The sequence below is a fragment of the Canis lupus genome, chromosome 4 (genome assembly GCF_003254725.2).
Source record: "Canis lupus dingo isolate Sandy chromosome 4, ASM325472v2, whole genome shotgun sequence".
NCBI lineage: Eukaryota > Metazoa > Chordata > Mammalia > Carnivora > Canidae > Canis > Canis lupus.
Genome location: NC_064246.1, coordinates 68,686,341 through 68,706,630, shown reverse-complemented (window position 1 = coordinate 68,706,630; position 20,290 = coordinate 68,686,341). Strand labels below are relative to the sequence as shown.

Below are 20,290 nucleotides of genomic sequence, written 5' to 3'. Positions count from 1 at the left end.
GTAACCAAGAGAGCTCAAGGTAGCAGCTGCTTACCATACATTGCATACACATTTCAATAGTCAGGTTTTTTTTTTTTTTAATCACTTGCTGGATATATTAATGATGAACTAGAGATCACCTGTCCTTATACCACTAGCTTTCCTGAAATCACTTCTTATGAATGGGTGGGCCATTGATGTACCTAAAGGCTTCTCAAACTTGTGAATATTTTTGGCCTAAACAAAACAGACCTTCTGTAATAAATTTCATAGATCCAGCATCCATTGTATAAAGGGGTTCTTTCTGGTAATTAGTTCCAAAGCTATCTTTCAAGCTTCAAATAGTTGTATCTCAGTTCTAAACCTTTATCTTAATATTCTGGATTTAATGCCTAAGTCTGAAAAAAAATGCCTCAGTCTGTATTCCACTCAGCCATTGCCAGCAAGGTTGTTTTCACATTCCTTCTTTTGTCAACTTGTGACCTGACCTTATCCATGTAGCCATGAAGTGTATCTTCCTACCCATGTGCCACCCTCATATCCCAGGTGTGGGGGGTACAGTGGGAAAATTCCAACACCAGCATTCCTGTCCAGCTTTCAGAAAAGGTCAACAAAGCTAAAGGCAGGAAGCAAGGAGCAAAAGGAGAGAAACACTAGATCTAAGGTCTGGAGTCAATTTTTCTATGGAATTTGAAATCTGCTACTTAGTTATAAATACTGTATTTTTCATTGTATTCCAGAGTACATAAAAATGATATGGATCCCAATTTTAATGTCAAATTGATTATTTAGGTAAGAGGTTAGTGAACTCTGGTGGAAAGCAGGAAGCAGAGCCAAAACTCACCTGCTGCCCTACTTCGTAAGTAAAATTTGACTGGAACACAGCCATACCCATTTGTTTACATGCCGTCTATGGCAGCTCTGATGCTATAGTGCCAGAGTTGAGTAGTTGCAACAAAGAACATATGGCCAAAAAGCCTAAAATATTTACTCTCTGGACCTTTACTGAAAAAAGTTTGCAGAAATCAGATTTAGAGAGTTCAAAATGGTGGTGTTGAAGAGCTATTAATTAGCAAGAGAATACATAGGATTAAGCAGTATATTCAAGTATATTGATTCATAATCTAGTGAAACTTAAATATCTGAATGAATAATGGATGTGACTGTTGCCATCATTTAAATCATTTTCAATTTTCCCTTTGGAGCCATTCAATGGACCATAAGAAAATCTGCCACATTATCTCTAGTCACCTCTCTGACATAATATCTTAATCTTAATATTCTTATCTTAATAAACTATATTGAAGATCTTTTAAATCTGTCACTCTTCTTCAGCTGCTTGTTCTCATCATAGATTTGTACTCATTAATAGCTGATTTTTATGAGTATCTGCCTTCTCTTCATCCTGCTTTATCACAGTTTAGGGACCTGGGCACCAGTACTTGGAGAGCAAATGGATCGGGTGCTGGTCAAGATAATTATAGCCTGAGAGCTATAATTTCATACATGAATGGCTTGGCAATTGGGACCATAACACTCCTGTCTCCATGCTTAAAACATGGTGGGACTTCTCTGTCATGGCTTTTACTGGTAGTCAACTGGAATAACTTTATTGTCAAGTCATTTTTGGTAGAGATTGAACATCTCCTGAAGTACATTACCACTGTCACAGCGGAACTTATTCTTGCAGTCAATCTCTTCAATTTTGCAGAGCTTAGATGGAATGCATGGTTGAAAGGTCACCAGGGGCTCAGTACATGGTTGTCCTCCAAACTGACTGGGGCGCAAGATGGATCTCACCTTAAACTGAAAGGAAAGAAGAGAAAGGTGAGGGGACTTGGAGGCAGGGTCCAAGCCAAAAGTGTCTAAGAAAACTGGGCTTCTTCATCACAGCAGTGATTCCTCCTCCATTAATGTTTCCTAAATTAACTAATGAGTTTTCCAGTTCCATTATTGTGTGCCCTTAGGGAAATCATCACCTCTCTGGGCCTCAGTTTTACAAATCATGAAATGAGAAATCAGGGCAAAAGATTTCTAAGACTTCTAACTCTGAAACCATATGAAAATAAATTAATTAAATCAAATGCACAAATATTTATGGAGTATCTTGCATGCAGTAAATCTAGGCAGTAACATTAGCACTTTTAAAGATTGATTTATGTATTTTAGAGAGAGACAGAGTACAAGCGTGAAGAAAAGAGGGAAAGTGAATTTCAAGCAGCCTCCATGAGTGTGGAGCCCAATGTGGGGCTCAATTCCATGACCCTGAGATCATGACCTGAGCTGAAACCAAGAGCCAGGGACTTAACTTACTGTACGACCCAGGTGCCCCACGGTAGCCCTTGTATATCTCAAAGGTCCTATGAAGTAACCAATTTGAAAGGATTTGAGGGTTCCTCTGCATAAAGAAGTCAGCATGGAAACCCAGGTTGATGGGACCCCTGGGTGGCTCAGTGGTTGAGTGTCTGTCTTTGGCTCGTGTCGTGATCCTGGGGTTCTAGTATCAAATCCTGTGTCGGGTTCCCTGTGAGGAGCCTGCTTCTCCCTCTACCTGTGTCTCTGCCTCTCTCTCTCTGTCTCTCATGAATAAGCAAATAAAATCTTTTTTTTAAAAAAAAAAAAGGAAACCCAGGTTAACACATTCATATTTAAAGGATTTTAAATGGTGAGTAGTAAAACAGGGAGTCAGGGAAGGATAAGAATAGGACAGGATAAAAAATTACTGACTTTCAAGTTAGAAAAATCCAAGTTCAAAATATAGCGCCTCTATTCATCAGAGGTATATTCTTGGGAAAGTTACTTCTCCCTAAATGAGCTATAGCTTCCTCATCTGTAAAGGGAGTAGGAAAACACACTCTGATGTGAAGTTTGAATAAGATGATATAAGTAAAAAGCCTAGAACAGTTTCCCTCAGAGAGTGAGTGCTCCACAAAGTTTCTTTTTCTTTCCTAATGTGAGAATGCTCAGCACCACTCTGACTTCGATTTATGTGGGCCAATGCCCTCATAGGAATGAGCTAAGATGGGTAAATACTACAGCTAGGAACAACAAACAAATCAAGGGACTTTCCTGCGGGGAGAGGGAAATTAGAGGCAGGGCCAGGAGTCAGCCTTTTGATTAATGTCTCTCATTTGTATCTGATTTTAAATCTTGGACTGAAACCCCCATTTTCTAGCATCTGCTTTTACTTTCTGAGCTCTCAGAGGAAATAGGCAGTAGAATTCAGAGCTCACTAAGTACTATACCAGCACTGGGGGCAAAATTTCCTCTTGGTCCTCCTATGATAGTAAACCATGTAAATGAGTTCTGTTCCCCCCACCCCCCCAGAATAAAAGATTGCTAAATGGAATTTTCCATCAATGGAAGCTGAGATGGCTTATTTTTAGACATTGATGAACCTAACCTAACATTGATGTTAGGTTATCCAAGTCTTTTATTGTGATTCAGATGTCCTGAAGATATCCATGGGTCACCTACCTGTTTTTCAACACAAGGGTCACAGTCAGACCATGGTCCATAATCTCCCAGGAGGCAGTTGATGGGACAACGTTGCCAGTTACATTCTCTGGTCTCCGACTTAGTGCAAAGCTGGTCACAGAAGTTATCCAGATAGTACTGATCAACTACTATTTTTCTGTAATAGTGAGGAGAAAGAGGTTTAGATTGAATATATTCACTGTCCTTCAAGCCCCATAAGAAAAATATCATTGAACATCAACCACTATTAATGAAGGGAAAAGTTTTCATGGAAAATCAGGCAGGTTGGCTTCTGCGCAGTTCTTACCACTTAATGGAACTTAGGACTGGATTTTTAATTTGTGAGGCCAGGGCAAAATGAAAGTGAGGGGCATCTTATTAAAAAAATTATTAAGAATTTTAAGACAGTAATGGCAGAGCATTGAGCCAAGCATGGAACCCTTCTAAGTAGGGTCCTGTGTGACTGAATAGTTCACACATCTATGAAGCTGGCCTTCAAGGAATTCTTGGAAAGGACTGGATGGAAAAGAAAAGAAAGTTCTTGCAAATTCCTTAAAATATGACAACACGGTTTGATAAGTATAAGGATTGAGACATAGAGTGCTGTGGGGCCAAAGATTCAAAGAGAAAGTAATAGAAGATATACACCTTGAAAAATTCACATGAGTCCCCCAGACATCAAAGAAAAGGGCAAGTGAAAGGAAAGGCATATGCCAAGATTAGAGGTGGAGGAGCATGATGGGTCCCTGGTGGAGCTTGTGGGAGGGACCTGGGCAGCACTGGCTGAGAGGATCCTGATATGTTGTTGTGCTTTATTTGGTAGGCAGTGGAGAGCTACAGAGGGACTCTTGAGTGAAGGAGTCTTAAAAGCTTTAACATACTTAGAGGATGGTTTATTGATGAAGTCAGTTGATGATTTTAATGAGACTCACATTGCGCGTGTAAAAATAGTTTTCTAAAGTAGGTCTCTAAAAAGCTGTAATAATGAAAAAACATTAAATATATGCCTTTGTTCCCAAGTTATGTGAGCATCTCCATGGAACAGAGACATCTAACAGATTTAAAGTAACTGTGGGGGATAAGTATTCTGAATCGGTGAGAAGACTGAATTATTAAATGTTACCAAGTAAACACAGTTTTCTTGCCATCTTGTATTTGCCAACAATCAAGCTAATAGCTAATAGTGCTGCTCAATTGAGGTCCTGTTAGACTCAGTTTAATGAGTAGAAAATTCTCTATAATTAACTCACTAACTGTAGGCAAGCAGTTATACACTGATTGAAAAAGGCTTGAGTAGTGATTCTTAGTAAGTTAAATAGTCAACAGAAAATATTGCACATATTCTTAACTAAATTTCTTTGAAGCCCCTTGATTTTATGGAGAGAACAAATGTAGACTTCAACCTTATGCAGAAAAGACCTCAAATTCTATCCAAATCAAATTCTATGATTTCTTACTTTGGGATTGCTTAGTGTGGGATTTTTGATATTTTTAAGTCTGTCTGTGAGGGGGCGGGGCAAGATGGTGGAGGAGTAGGGTCCCCAAGCCACCTGTCCCCACCAACTTACCTCTAGAACTTTCTAAGTCTGTCTGTAAGGTTTCCCATGGCACAAACACAATCTACACAGCTCACACTCACCTCTGTCTGCTCTGGGTTCCAAAATTGCAGGTTTTTGAGCAGCTGGACCACTGACTCCATGGGTAATGATCACAGAAACAGGGTTGGCATTTGTCAATCAGAGCACTCAGGAGAATGAAATACAAGATGGATTGTCCAGCCATGCCTTGAAAGCCTCTAAGCCCTGAAGAGGAATGATGTACATCAAATGCCTTTTGGAGGTAAAACTTACAAGTCATTCTCAGTTACAGACTCAGATGTTAGAAAACATTTGCATCTCCCTGCCTTCCTTAAGGCTAGTTAATACATATAAATTCACATACTTATGACTACAAATCCTGCTTTTAAATATTTTTAGAATGGATATTTCCAGAGTTACAACTCCCAGTTCTAGGAAGTTTCTCTGAACTGTCAGTAATAGCCTATAAGACAAGGTACTGTAGTATGCATTTGTAGCACATTTCATTCCAAAATGGAAATTCTTGGGCAGCCTCGGTGGCTCAGTGGTTTAGCACCACCTTCGGTCCAGAACGTGATCCTGGAATCCCAGTATCAAGTCCCACATCTGGCTTCCTGCATGGAGCCTGCTTTTCCCTCTGCCTATGACTCTGCCCCCCCCCCACCTCTGTCTTTCATGAATAAATAAATAAAATCTAAAAAAAAAATTCTTATATAATCTTATACTTAAAAAAAATATTTATTTATTTATTTATTTATTTGAGAGACAGAGAGTGAGCATGCAAGTGGGGGAGAAGCACAGAGGAGGGAGAGAGAGAGAATTGATGCTGAGCACAGAGCCCATTGTTAGACTCCACATGGGGCTCTCATGGTCCAAGATCATGACTTGAACCAAAATCAAGAGTTGGATGCTCAACCAATTATCTCTACCTATGGAGTCATAGAAGTTAGAGCTGAAATGAATCTTTAACATCTCCAGGTTAAACCTCCTCATGGTATGGATGATGAAACTGGGTCTTCAGGAGGGGCAATAATGCTGAGACCACATAACAACTTAGATCCCGGAACTCCTCATTCTTGGATGAGGTGCATCCCTTCATTGAATTTCTGATCACACTAACGATGTGTTACTGGAGCATCTAGATGCCTTGAACTCCACCACCTAGGCCACAAGAGCATTTATCCAGATGTAGCTGAATGATAGAGAAAACTTTGATCAGCAGCTCCCCTGTGTGCTGTGGAGCCTTGAGGATCTGCCAGCTATTGAAAGGAACTTGCAAAACCACCTCTTGCCCCCAGTGTTGCTATTTTGATCCTTATATCTTTAACAAAACATGTAACATTATTAAATACACAGAGAAAATGCTGTTGTATTTCATTAATATAGTAACTGTCATTTAAAGAGCCAAAATGCCATTCTTTTAATTTATTTTTTGTTTTTAAAGACTTATTTATTATTTTAGAGGGGGTTGGAGGAGCAGAGGGAGAGGGACAAGCAGATGTGGGGCTTGATCTCACAACCCAGAGATCATGACCTGAGCTGAAACCAAGAGTTGGATGCCTTACCAAGTGAGCCACCCAGGTGCCCAGCCATTCTTTTAATTTTTGTGTCTCAGTTTCATTATCTATAAAACCATCAATAACACTCTACCTTCTTTATAAGACTTTTTTGTTAGGCTTCAGTAAGAAAATTCATGCAAAGCGCTTAGAACAATCTTTGGCAAGGAATCATCACTCAATAAAAATTAGTTTTTCAAGTTAGTAATAACATTTAAGAGTGTTACAAATTTAATGGTAGCTGTTGCTCATGCATTTTTCAAAATTAGTGGCTACTTAAGTGAAGCAAGGATCATGTGAAAGCCAAAAATGTGTTTTGATATTAAATAAGGCTATTTGCATTCAAAACAACTTAGAAATATGGCTTTAGTTGCTTTTCATCTTACAAATAAAATCAGATCTCTGACCAATTTATTTGAAATTGTAATTTCCCACCAGTGTTTCCTATGCCCCTTCAAAGCTTTATTTTTCTTTGTTATACATCCCCTTTTGATATATAAATTATTACTTAAGTTTAAATAAATATCTCCTCTTCCCTCTCTCCTTCATCAGCATGTAAACACGCTGGTTCTTGGTCTCTTTTGTCTGTTGAATTCATTTCAGCATTTAGAAGAATGAGAGCAAGCATAGCATATAATGAATAAATATTTTTGAATTGGGTCTTGGAAATAGTTTAGAAATGGGTTTTTATGAAATATGAATATCATAATTTGAGTCCATAATTACAGCCACTTTTGTAACACTATTCTCAAAGTTTCTGCCAAATTAAAGATATTTCATAGACCTCAGAAATGATCTTCTCTCTTCAATTGTCTTCCATTGTTTTAGCCAGAGTGATAGTTTGTAACATAACTGCTTTATCTCAGCTTTGTTGTAATAGTTGATGGAAATAAAAAAAAAACTACAGCTTTTGAGATTCAGATTTCTTTTTAAAGCACCTGTAATTTATTTAGTCTACCTCTTATTTATTTGATAACATTTATTAAGTTCTAAACTGTATCAAGATGTATGAAGAAAATTAACATAGCTTATAATATAATCAACCAGAAAATTTCTGCTGACATTCAAAAAAAGTAAAAATATCACATGTCTATATTTGAAAATTTTGAACAGAACAGAAAGAAAAGTGTAAGCCAGAGTTCTCTTCTACCTGAAGCCATGACCTCTTCCCACACATAATCACTGTTTTCTTTTTTTTCATTGGTATCCAACTGAGGGAAAATTCTTCCATATATTATCTTATACATATACATGTATGCATGTTCTTTAAATATATACACAAAAAGAGGACATATGATGTGCCCTACTCTGTAGTTTGCTGTTTTTACTGAGTAATATACTTTGAAAATCTTTCTATATTGATAGATGCATATCTACTGCATCTTTTTAGTGGCTGCATAGTTTTATACCATGTGGATGTATTACACTAGATTTAACTATTTCTTAATTTTAGACATTTAGTATATACACACACTGCAATAAACATCATTGCACTGTATACTTTCGTAGTAGATCCATGGGATCAGTGGGTGTGTTCCTAGCAGTTGATGGCTTAGTCAAATGATATGAAATTTAAAATATTAATAGATATTGCCAAATTGCCTTACTGAAATATGCCTTCCTCAAATGTTTCAGAGGGTAAGTTTCTGATTATATTTTAATGTGGTCATTTTCTTTGTGTCGCAGTAAAAAAATTCTTCAGCAAAAAAAAAAAAATGAGGATCATTTTATAAATCTTCATTCAAACCAAGAGTGTGAGATCAGATATAAAAATTATTTCTCCAATATGCTCAGACTTGACAGCACTTCTTCTTAATAAATTAGTGAGATTTTTGCACTTCCCTACAAGCCCAGAGAAAAATGCTAGAATAAAAGCAACCAAAATCGTTGACATGTGTGACTGAATGTCCTTCAATTTAAAATGAAAATGACATACATTTGAGTATCCATTGTAAACTGCTAGGCATTGAATAAAATACAAATAATAGAATCCATTATCACTGTCTGGGGAGGGTAGACAGAAACTGAGGATTCTTCCCATGCTTTTTATCCAAGCTTTTTTTTTTTTTTTTTCTTTTTAATGCAACTCATAGGTAGGCTGCTACTTATCTAAAAGCTGTTACTTCCCTGGGCTATTTGAATCCAAAAATTAAAGATTGCTGCATTTGCCTACTGATTTTTGTTCACTGGTAAGTAACTCACCTTTCCTGGTTTTGCCAGGCAGCACAGAACTATAGGACATTGAGCCAAAGAGTGTCCAGACAAAATTTAGCCTGTGATCAGGAGAAAAGTGTGTCTTAAATAATCAGACCCAAACTCCAGATTGGGTGGTTTTTCGCCATTTTCATTGGTGGTTTTTCACTGGACCTTCGTTGCGGAGACTCCTAACAATGTGAAATTTCCCTGTTAATCAACCACCTGACTAATCACCTTCCTACCCTCCAACCCTCAACGAGGGATCCTATCATACAGGAACTGCTTCAACAAAGGAGCCTAACAGGAGAGGGTTTTGTTGTTTTTACTGTTGCTGTTGTTTATTTATTTTTCTTATTAGATTTTGAAGAGATCATTTTCTTCCAGAATAATTCCTTCAACTGTAGAGAAAGCAAATTCTTAAAGTATTTTGTTGAATCAGCATGTAGATGATTGAGAGAAGTTAAATTACCAGTTGTCAATTCTCAGCAGATGATATCTGTTTCCACTTCCAAAAACTCGAAAAGCATTGATGGACTTTATTCCAACTAAGAGCAAAAACTTCAAGAACAGAACCCTTATAAAATTATTCCAACCTCTTCTCTGGCTATAACTCTTCTGAGGTGATTTGGAAAATACTATAAATTAAGATGATAGGGTCTAAGCTTCTTATTTGAGGAGTTGGTAATAAAATAACTAATTGATATCTTCTCCTTTAATACCATTTGATTGTTATGAGGAAAAATTGATTTATGTTAAAAGGATAATTTTCATTCCAATAAAGATAATTATTTCTCTAAATTTGTTATTACCATGGCCCAGCATAAAATATCAGATGTTTCCTTATTTATTAATTTTCAACATCTCTACGCTTTTTGGAAATATCTACAATGACATATGGGCATTTTACCCATTACCATACAATTTTCATAGAAACATGGAACAAAAGAATGTTCAGTAAGAAGAGAAGGCTGGAAAAATCTGCTCTGGTGCCATGGTGGAAGAGCAGCAGCCATACATCTCTCTTGAACTCTAAAAATCAGTGATCCCACTGAACCATTGAAGATGGCTTTGTGAGCATTTGGAGAATTCTAGTGTAGAGTGAAGTCCATTTCATTCTGATCTGTCACCTTCTAATGTACTTGCCTCACATGAATGTGTCTATAAGGCAGTTTGGCATATCTTACCCGACAGGTTAGAGGATGCTCTAGTTTGCCCTCAGCTGCAGGTTCTTTCTTTCTGTCTTCTTGTGAATTTCTTGAATCTCTTTATTTAATGTTTTTTCTTCTATGCATGCCCCAGAATCTCGAGAAATGGTACTTACCATTGCTAGGGCAGGCTAGGGAGTCCAGGCACATGACTCATCTTTTGGTTAAAGGGTATGTTTGCTTTACTTTTTAACTCTAGTTTAACTCATAGAAAAAACTTGATCTCAACAAAGTAGTTCTCTGGAAGGATAGTTCTTTAAGAAACATGAAGCTTTAGTTCTTATGATATTTAAGCAAAGTAGTTACTTCTTATTTTAAAAGAGAGGCAAATGATCTGAGGTATGTATTTTCGTTCATGAAAGGGTAAGTTTGTTGGAAACATGATCCATGATTTTGAAATAGTAAGATTATGAATGAAATCATTATATCACTCACCTTTAAACAGAGTCTTTGGTGTCCAGAGAGCTAATCCTCAAGTGGCTGAAAAAAAAGTAAGTCACAATGAAAATGGTTTACATGATAATCCAAACAAAATTCCCTCCTATTGCTAGCTAACACAAGGCCCTATCCCACAGGTCTAACAATACCCAGGGTGTTGTCAAAATAAATACTCTGTGGAAACTCTGGACTTTGTAAACGATTACTTCAAACAGCAATAACCCTGAAACTCTGGGATTCTGAATTTTCAGTGATTCTCCCATTCAAAGAATATTGTAATAGGTATTGCTCTTGCAAAAAAAAAAAAAAAAGAAAAGAAAAGAAAAAGAAATCTCTGACTCTATTTTTAAAAACCTCTTAGAATAAATTGCTTTAAATTGTCTTCTTCTTTAGGAATGCGTCCAGTTAATTAAAACATGTATTGATTTTTTTTATTGTAGAGTATTTGTTGAGGAAGATTTAGGAAATATGCAAAAGTATGAAGGGAAGATTAAAATCATTTTTAATAACCAGACAAAAATTACTCCAATATTTGGAGTAAATACTCCCAGTCATATTATATGTATGTGTGTGTCTCTATGTAAGTATACACATGCACAGGAATATACATACATATATAATTTTGTAAGTGATATCACATATTTTTTAAAGATTGTTTTTTAAAAGATTTTATTTATTTATTCATGAGAGACAGAGAGAGAGCTAGAGACATAGGCAGAAGGAGAAGCAGGCTCCCTGTGGGGAACCTAATGTGGAACTCTATCCCAGGACTCCGGGGTCATGACCAGAGCCAAAGGCAGATGCTCAACCACTGAGCCACCCAGGTGCCCCTATTTTTTAAAGATTTAAATACACAGAATAGATTACATTCCACAGCCTGTAAAACCATATCATCATTGGTCTATGCAAGATCTTCTTTTATTTATTGCATGATTTCCCCCCATGATCTTGTTTCATTTCTTTCCCGAATTAGTTACATGTGTTAATGTATTTGAAGTTTGTCCTTATATACTATTATCTAGATATATGTATACCCTTAAAAATATAGTCTCATTATCCATGTATATTTTTGTAATTTACAGAAATGGTACTTTTCTAAAAGTTTTATTTGATTTCTTACTTTTTTCATTTAGCATTATGCTTCTGAGCCTTATTCAAGGTAAGTCTATTGAAGCATAGACATTCATTGTATCAACCACATTTTACTTATTTACTCTCTCAGCGCCGACTTTTGTTGACTTTGACTCCCTGCAACTATAAACACAAGATATTTTTCACTGTGAATCTGTGAGAAAATTCCTAGAACCTCCCACGTTACTCTTCAGAAAAACTGTACACATTGACACTCTTAGCAGTAGCCCAAGAGAGCTTCTAACTAGCAAGTTCTCAACTAGTATTTGTTGTTGCCAACCTACTGACCTTATATCTGACATGTAATAGGATATCTCACGGTTGGTTAAGTGGGGTGTCTCTGGTCAATAGTGAGCTTCAGCATCCCTTTGTTCTCATTGGATATTCTGATTTCCTATCTGAAAATTGAAAATTAATATTCCCCCATTATTTTTCTATTGTGCTTCTTTGCTTTCATTGCCTGACTTTTAGATATGCTCCATGCATTCTAGGTATCAATGATTTTAAGGATTTTTAAGGGTCTCTTCTTTCAATCTGTCACTTTGCTTTGGATAATTTTTCTTTTGCTTAGGAAATTACTTTGTTTAAGAAATCTGAAGTCACAGATACATTCCTAAATTTGCATCAGTTACTCTTATAGTTTTATATTTCATAAGGAGTCTTAATCCTCTGTGGTCACACTGTATTTTTATAAATGGTGTGAGGTGGAATAAAGTAAGTAAAATAAAACCCAAGAAACTTATAATCATTTAATAAATGAATAAAAACATTTATGAAAACTTAGTGACGGGGGATCCCTGGGTGGGTCAGCGGTTTGACACCTGCCTTTAGCCCAGGGCACAATCCTGGAGTCCCAGGATTGAGTCCCGCATCAGGCTCCAGGCATGGAGCCTGCTTCTCCCTCTGCCTGTGTGTCTGCCTCTCTCTCTCTCTCTCTCTCTCTCTCTGTGTGTGTCTATCATAAATAAATAAATAAATACATAAATACATAAATACATAAATACATAAATTTTTTTTTTAAAGAAAACTTAGTGACTTTGGTGACAGGCGGTAACTACACTTATTGTGGTGAGCATTTCATGTGTGTAATTATTGAATCCCTATGTCACACACCTGAAATAATATTTGTCAACTATACTTCAATTCAAAAGTTAAAAAAACTCAACAATTATGCATGATTAAAACTTCCTTCAGGGGCACCTGGGTGGCTCAGGTGGTTAGGCATCTGACTCTTGATTTTGGCTCAGGTCTTGATCTCAGGGTCCTAGGATTGAGTCCTGCATCAAGTTCTGTGCTCAGCATGGAGTCAGCTTGTCCCTCTCCCTCTGCATACCTCTTCCCCATCAAATTAATATCTTTAAAAAACTTTCATCAAAATAGAAACAGAAGATAAATTCTTAATCTGACAAAAGATATCTACAAAAAACTTGTAGCTAACATCGTAGTGGAAAAATATTGAGCATTTTTTCCTAAGTTCAGAAAAGAGAAAAGGATGCCTACTATCACTACATTTATTCAGTATTGTACTGGAGATCCTATGGTATTACTTATAGACAACATGATTATGTATATAGAAAATCCAAAGGAATCTAGAGACATATTGAAATTAATAAATGAATTTAATAAAATTGTTGCATACAGTTTATTATGTAAATGTTTATTATAGAAAAAGATGTCTCTATAAACCAGCAAAAGCAAATATAAAATTTAATCTGTAAAGTTTTAAAATAGCATCTAAAAGTGTACTCTTTACGTCTAATTATGATTTTACTTCTATGACAGGTTCACAATAGTTTGAGATTGGCTAATATGTATATTATGCTAAGGTGAAGCAGAACAAAATGGTGCAATGAATAAAGAAAACTATGGCAATGGAGAATGTGGAGACATATTTTCTTCTTGATTTTGCAATAACCAACTATATGATTTTCAGCAAATCACTTCACTTAAATTTTTTCCTCTTTTGGAAATAAGTATTTCTCAAACATTTCTCAAAACAGTAGAAGACTTTAAAAAATATTAATTATCCCAAATATGGAAAACAGCTAAAACAAACATTTCTCAAACAACTTATATTTTTACCATGTGGTGGGAAATGATTATCTGAGCAAGTCTAAGGATTCTTTGAAGTACACCGGGAGACCTCTGCTCCAAGGTAACATGCTTTAACATGCATGGTAGTAACTTACTCAGAGTAAGTCAGAACCAGAATACAAGTACCTGGTTCACAGTCTGCTTTCTTTTTCCTATACTGTGCTGAGGTTTTAAAGATTGAGATTTCAGGCTAAGAAGAAAAATAGAGTAGTGTGCCTTAGATCTCTGTTGAATACACATTGGGGCTGTGGGACATGAGTTTCACCCTTCAGGATCTGAGAAAGTTAACAGGAGGAAAAGATACATATGGTGATGGGGCAAGAAAATAAGTATGTACACTTCTTTTTCTAGTTGGTTCTTTGAGGCCCTAAAATTAAATACATTTTTTCCTATGGTCATGGTATTTGAAGCAAAGGGCAAATGCTAGCAGTCATAACCTAGAGAGATAAAAGTCAGAAGCCAATAGGATGAGCCTAAGAAGTGTTGTTAAGTAACGTGGGCTATGAGGAGGACAGAGAAATGAGAAGATTGTGTTCCATGGCACCGGAAAAACAGGTGGTGGGATTTAAATGTGGTATGGAGGAATTGTTGAGATGGAGTATCTTTTCAGTGATGTACATGGGTTCTCCATCTTGAGTCTCTGTGGATGGTTAAATGACACATCCCACTCAAGGTCTTTTCTAGATCACTGATTGGCAAACTACAGCCAAGGAGGCAAATCTAGCTTGTTACCTGTTTTACAAATAGAGTTTTATTGAAATGAAGTCACACAATTAGTCATTGTCCACAGCTCCTTTTGTACTATAACAGTAGAGTTGAATAGTTGCAAAGGAGACTATATAGCCTGCAAAGCCTAGAGTATTTACTATCTGACCCTTTATAGAAGTTTTCTGAACCCTGAAACCCAGAGGGAGAGATTTCTGGTCTGATCAACACAACCACAATGTCCAATTGGCTTTGAGAAATAGGTGCAAAAATAGGTTGGTTTTGTTTGTTTGTTTGTTAATGATGAATGAGTGGTTGTTCCAGAGCTACAAATTGGATGTGTGCAATTATGCTCAGGTGTGTATCTGTGCAAGAATATGACTACTCTCTAAATGATATTTGGACACATACCACCGAGAAACAAAGTATACTATGAAATTTGCAGTTGAACTATTTCAGCTACTGAGGTCTTCTAAAGTGTTGGCTGGTGACATGGAATACCTTTTTATTTATTTATTTTTAAATTTTGTTTATTGGAGTTCAATTTGCCAACATACAGCATAACACCCAGTGCTCATCCTGCCAAGTGCCCCCCTCAGTGCCCATCACCCAGTCACCCCAACCCCCCGCCCACCTCCCCTTCCACTACCCCTTGTTCAATTTCCAGAATTAGGTGTCGCTCATGTTTTGCCACCCTCACTGATATTTTCACTCATTTTCTCTCCTTTCCCTTTATTCCCTTTCACTAATTTTTATTGGAATACTTTTTTAAATAAAATGCTCTATATCTGTATAATGCAGAAAGTTGCTAGTGAGCTTAAATGTGTAGACTGACCATCGGAAAAGGACTTTCTTATAAAGGAACAGAAAGGAGTATAAGGAAATTAGAGCCAGGACATGGAAAGTTAAAATGGACCAATTATAATTTTTCCACACTAGAATATGTATTCTGTTAAAAATCTTCATTCCTCTCTTAATGATGATGGATGCATAGCCAAATGGTATTTTCTGCCAAGAAAATAACCCCAAACATAAGATAATGAACAGTGCAAGCTGCTATCTGAAGGCTTTTTCGTACGCTAAGTATCCACATGCCAACTTATCATTATAGGAAAAATACTATAATTTCTCATTAGAACCAAGGCTAATGACCCCATCTATTTCCCTGGCCCTTTAGAGTGTACTTTGTCAGTCAATGTGTAAGTAGATAAAGTAAAATTACAAATTGAATTATTTCACTCAGAGAATTAGAGAACAAAACTCTCAAATGGAGGATATAGAGGTTTACTTCGGACCTCAGGCTACCACGCTCTTTCTGTCTTTTCTTTTACTACTAAAATTATTTCAGGGATAGTCTAAATTGACTATATTTGATTTCTTAACAGCTATTCTTCATTAACTTAACTCTTTGGTATTGGTGTTACAGACACAACAGCCTACATGAACTATTCTCTCAATGACCACCAGGAACCTCCTAATTGCCAAACTGAAGGATCACTTTCAATCTGCTTATTGGCTTCTGGGATATCTTACAATACGTATTTTTCTCAGGAAATTCCTCTCTTTTTTTTTCCTCTCTTTCTTTTTATTATTCTCTTCTTGCTCCTATCTGGAATTCTATCCTTAGTCTCTTCTTTCATATTTCACCTACTTCCATGGACTTAAATTTTACCTTTCTGCCTATTGCTTCCTAGCCTACCTATTTCTGTACAGCTGACGCTTGAACAACACGGGAATTAGGAGTGTGGATCTCCCATGCAGTCAAAAATTCATGTATAATTTTTGAGTCCCTAGAAACAACTACTGATAGCCTATTGTTGACTAGAAGCCTTACTGTTAACACAGTGAATTAACACGTTTTGTATGTTATATGTATTGTATACTGTACTCTTACAATAAAGTAAGCTAGAGAAAAAATATTATTAGCAAAGTCATAAGGAAGAGAAAATACATTTACAGTACTGTAAAAAACTCACCGATAATGGACCCAAGAAGTTCAAACTCATGCTGTTCAAGGTCAACTATATTCAAATGTTCACTAATAGTATCCAAATAGAACACCACATCACAGCGACAGCATTCTTTCTTCCCCATTTTCTATAATCTACTAGCTGCTAAATCCTATAGCTGTACTCTCTGAAGTGTCTCTTGTCTATGCACTTTCATCTTTTCTACCTCTTCTGCATGTCTTTAGCTATAGCTCCACTTCCAGCCCCGACGAACTCACAACTAGAAGATTCCTTCAGTGGCTTAAGTGGTGCTATAATTCCTCCTAAACTACCCTTTCAGGTTAGTCAGTCTACAGCTCACCTCTCAGTGGCACAGCTCTACTCAAAACATCAATGCTGCTCTTTTCTGAAGATCACCAAATTAGGGACAGAGTCCTAATGCCTAATATTTGAAACCCTGAACAATTTGATCCCATATTATCCCTTTAGACTTATTTTCTCTCCTTCTTTTTGCATACTTCATCATCCAACCAAATTGGACAATTTGCTCAAAATAGCCTCTCCTGACATTGTCCTTTCTTGAAACTTTTTCTTCCCCAATTTTGTATTCTGAAGTATTAGTGTATTATGTATCTGTTCTTCAAGGTCCATTCCAATGTATTTCCTTCCTAAACCTTTCTGTATTTCATAAACACTTTCACTCTTATGATCAGAAACTACATGATTCCTCTATCCTTTAAGCTTACATAACTTTTTTTATCTTTTGTATGGAAGGTATTATTGCAGGCATTGTGATTATTTGTTTGCTGTATTATCACCTACTCTCTCTTACTCTGTATGATATATTCAAATTTCCTTAGTAACAGGGCCTGAATAATATATTCATCTTTACAATTGACTGAAAAGAATTTAAATAAATGTTGATTGAATTGAGTTATCTACACACAATGAATTTGCCAGAAAATTGTTGATTTTTACATATGCTTTTACATATATGCCCTTAGCTACGATTCTGCTATGCAGGTTTTCATTGATTTGGTGTAAGAGGCAACAATCTTTCCTATAGCAGAGGGCTTCAAAAATTGTTTTTACTTGCATAGTTACTGACTCGTTGAGCAATTCATAATGATGATATTAAATTGAATAAACCCTTTGGCAATTCTTTGGAATGCAAAGAAAATCAACTATTTAGACTCTTAATCTAAAACTGTTTTGATATAGATAGGAATAGAAATAAAGTTTGAGATAAAACAAGTCAAACCTCTGCAAATTTCTGTGCCTTTTGGGGTCATAGAAAAATCTGGATTAGGTTTTAATTCAGGGCTTTCTGGGAAAAGGCAAGCAAAAAGGTAACTGAGGTCAAAGGAGTCTTACTCAAACTCTTGAATCAGCTTCCTAGTTTACTCCATGACCTACAGTTGTCCCATGCATCTTGAACTCTATTACCCAGTTTTCTATCTTAATCTGTTCTGGCTGCCAAAATAAAAATGCCATGGACTGAGTAGTTAATCAACAACAGAGATTGTGTCTTCATAGTTCTGGAGGCTGGGAAGTCCAAGGTCAGGATGCTGGCAGATGGACAGTCTGGTGAGGGGCACTCCTTGGTTCATAGATGGCTCTAGTCATGTTATAACTTCACATGGCAGAAAGGGCAAGAAAGCTCTCCAAGATCTCTTTTATCTTTTAAGACACTAATCCCACTCATCAGGCTCCACTCTTACAACCTAATCACCACCCAAATCCCCGCCTCCAAATACCATCACACTGGGATTAGGTTTCAACGTATGAATTTTGGGGGATGTAAACATTTAGTCTAAAGCTCCACTATGATGAAAGTAACAATTTAATATTTGGGTAACATTTCATGGCTTGCAAAGCACTATCAAAGTGCCATAAAAGCAGTAATATCTATTCACCCATTCTGATCAATACATAAATATTCACTGGTGTATTCACTTGTTACACACCAGACATTATGTTGAGACTTAAAGAGAAAAAGATGAATACATTTGGTTAATTTTTCAAGAACTTTAGTTAAAAGATAATAATAGTTGGATAGAAAAAAAATGAATATGAGAAGTACTGAAAATTATAAGAAATTTATCACAGAAATCATAACTTCTCTTGTGTATGCAGCCATTTAATCTCTTTTCTTTAGCTCACATTTATTATAGTTTCCACCATTATTATTATTTAAAGCCTTTTGTTCACTCATTCAGCAAAACTTTACTGGAAAGCACTGTTCGAAGCACTACAGTGAATGAGACAGGGAAAAAAATCCTGCCTTCATGGACTTTATAACTTATTAGGTAGAAGAGAGAGAAAACAAACTAAATGAGCAAATTTCTTTAGTATTTATTAAGATATTGTATCCTTCTAAAAACGCAGTTCATTCTCTCTGCGTCTTTTCTCCTGCCCCTCTGTTTTTTAGAGGAAACCTACCCAGTCTTGTCTCAGAAAAGCTAATCCTCCAGGACCTGCTTCAAGTCTCTTGATTCTGCCTCTTGAGCAAGGCTGGTAGGCCAAGATGGGGCATGAGTCAGTTCAACTTTATGTGCCCAGGTTAGGGATGGGAACTCCAGTGAGACATAACATGAACCTTACTTCCACCAAATGCTAGGAGAAGCAGAGAACACCTCTTTGCAGAGGGGAAGAAGAAGAATGGAGTGGGGACTTGAAAAAAAATGTGCCCAGGGAGTATAAATGTCCCTCGTGAGGCTCAGTTACACTTCCTTCCCTTGAATTCCACAAAATACACCTGTTCCCTTTCCTAGCACCTCACAATCGTTTTTCTACCCTCTGCTTCTAAGAGTTTGCCTTTTTCCTTTTACTCCACATATAAGTGATAACATGCAGTATTTGTTTTTATCTGGCTTATTTCACTTAACATAATGCCATCAAGTTTCATCTACATTGTCACAAATGACAGAATTTCCTTCTTTCTCATGGCTGAATAATATTTCATCACACACACACACACAGACACACACACACCTTCTTTATTCAATTATCTGTTGGTGGACACAGGTTGTTTCCATATGTTCACTATTGTGAGTAATGCTGCAAAGAACATGGTTGTGGAAATACCTCTTCAAGATTCTGTTCTCGTTTCCTTTAGATTTATATAACCAATCAGTAGTGGAACTGCTGGATCATAGAACTGAGTAGTTCTATTTTTAATTTTTTGAGGACTATCCATACTGTTCTCCCCTGTGGCTGCTCCAGTTTGCATTCCCACCAACAGTGCACAAGGTTCCCTTTTCCCACATCTTTGTCAACACTTATCATCTCCTGCCTTTTTGATAATAGCCATTCTGACAGGTGTGAGGTAATATCTTGTTGCGGTTTTGATTTGCATTTCCCTGATGCTGAGTGATGTTGAGCACCTTTTCGTGTGTCTGTTAATCATTTGTACAGCCCTCATTTTTATGCAGGTAAAGTATCATTAATAAAGGAGAATCTAAGTCTCTGGGTACATTAGCAATTAGACAAGTTAATTCAACAAATAAATGGTAAAGGGGAATTCGAGGTCTTCTGCTCTCTAGTGGAATTTATTTCACTTTGTTTTTTACTAGCTTTCAGTACTCCCATGGCCACCCAAAACCATTCTGTTATGCTTCTTTTGCTTCAATAGACTTACTAACGTTTTGAGTAATCGGAAAAAAACGTCTTTCTATAAACCAGATCTAAAGAAAGAGCAAGAATGTAATAAGCATTCTTGGCAGTTTAAATTTAATATTTAGTTAAAGGATTCTCTTTATTTTATTAAGGTAATCTATTTATATTGTTTAAAAAAACAGAACTCAAAGTTTTAAGGCAGCAAAACAATGCCACTACTTTACCCTTTCCTGCTTCCTCATCTTCCTCCAGGACCAGTCACTTTCAAATTAGAGCTGGTTTGTTTTTCTTTTCTTTTCTTCTCTTTTTTGTTTTTTATCTTTGTATTTTCTTAGGATTTGTGCCCATACAACTCCATTTATCTT

The 20,290-nt window shown here is 36.5% G+C and overlaps 1 protein-coding gene across 6 annotated transcripts in view; it reads right to left on the bottom strand.

Moving 5' to 3' along the window:
- Nucleotides 1-20,290, bottom strand: part of C6 (complement C6) — a 94,945-nt gene that overhangs the window by 55,267 nt on the left and 19,388 nt on the right. For 4 of the 6 annotated variants that reach the window (XM_025436437.3, XM_025436439.3, XM_049109297.1 and 1 more), the window contains 4 exons: nucleotides 10,426-10,470; nucleotides 5,096-5,258; nucleotides 3,457-3,613; nucleotides 1,641-1,785 (listed from right to left, as the gene is read on the bottom strand). In XM_025436437.3, coding sequence (XP_025292222.1) covers nucleotides 1,641-1,785; nucleotides 3,457-3,613; nucleotides 5,096-5,238 — 445 coding nt within the window. In that variant the 5' untranslated portion in view covers nucleotides 5,239-5,258; nucleotides 10,426-10,470. Of the gene's footprint in view, nucleotides 1-1,640; nucleotides 1,786-3,456; nucleotides 3,614-5,095; nucleotides 5,259-9,969; nucleotides 10,109-10,425; nucleotides 10,471-11,847; nucleotides 11,869-20,290 lie in introns of those variants that run through there. The other 2 variants (XM_025436436.3, XM_025436440.3) reach the window with 2 other exon arrangements.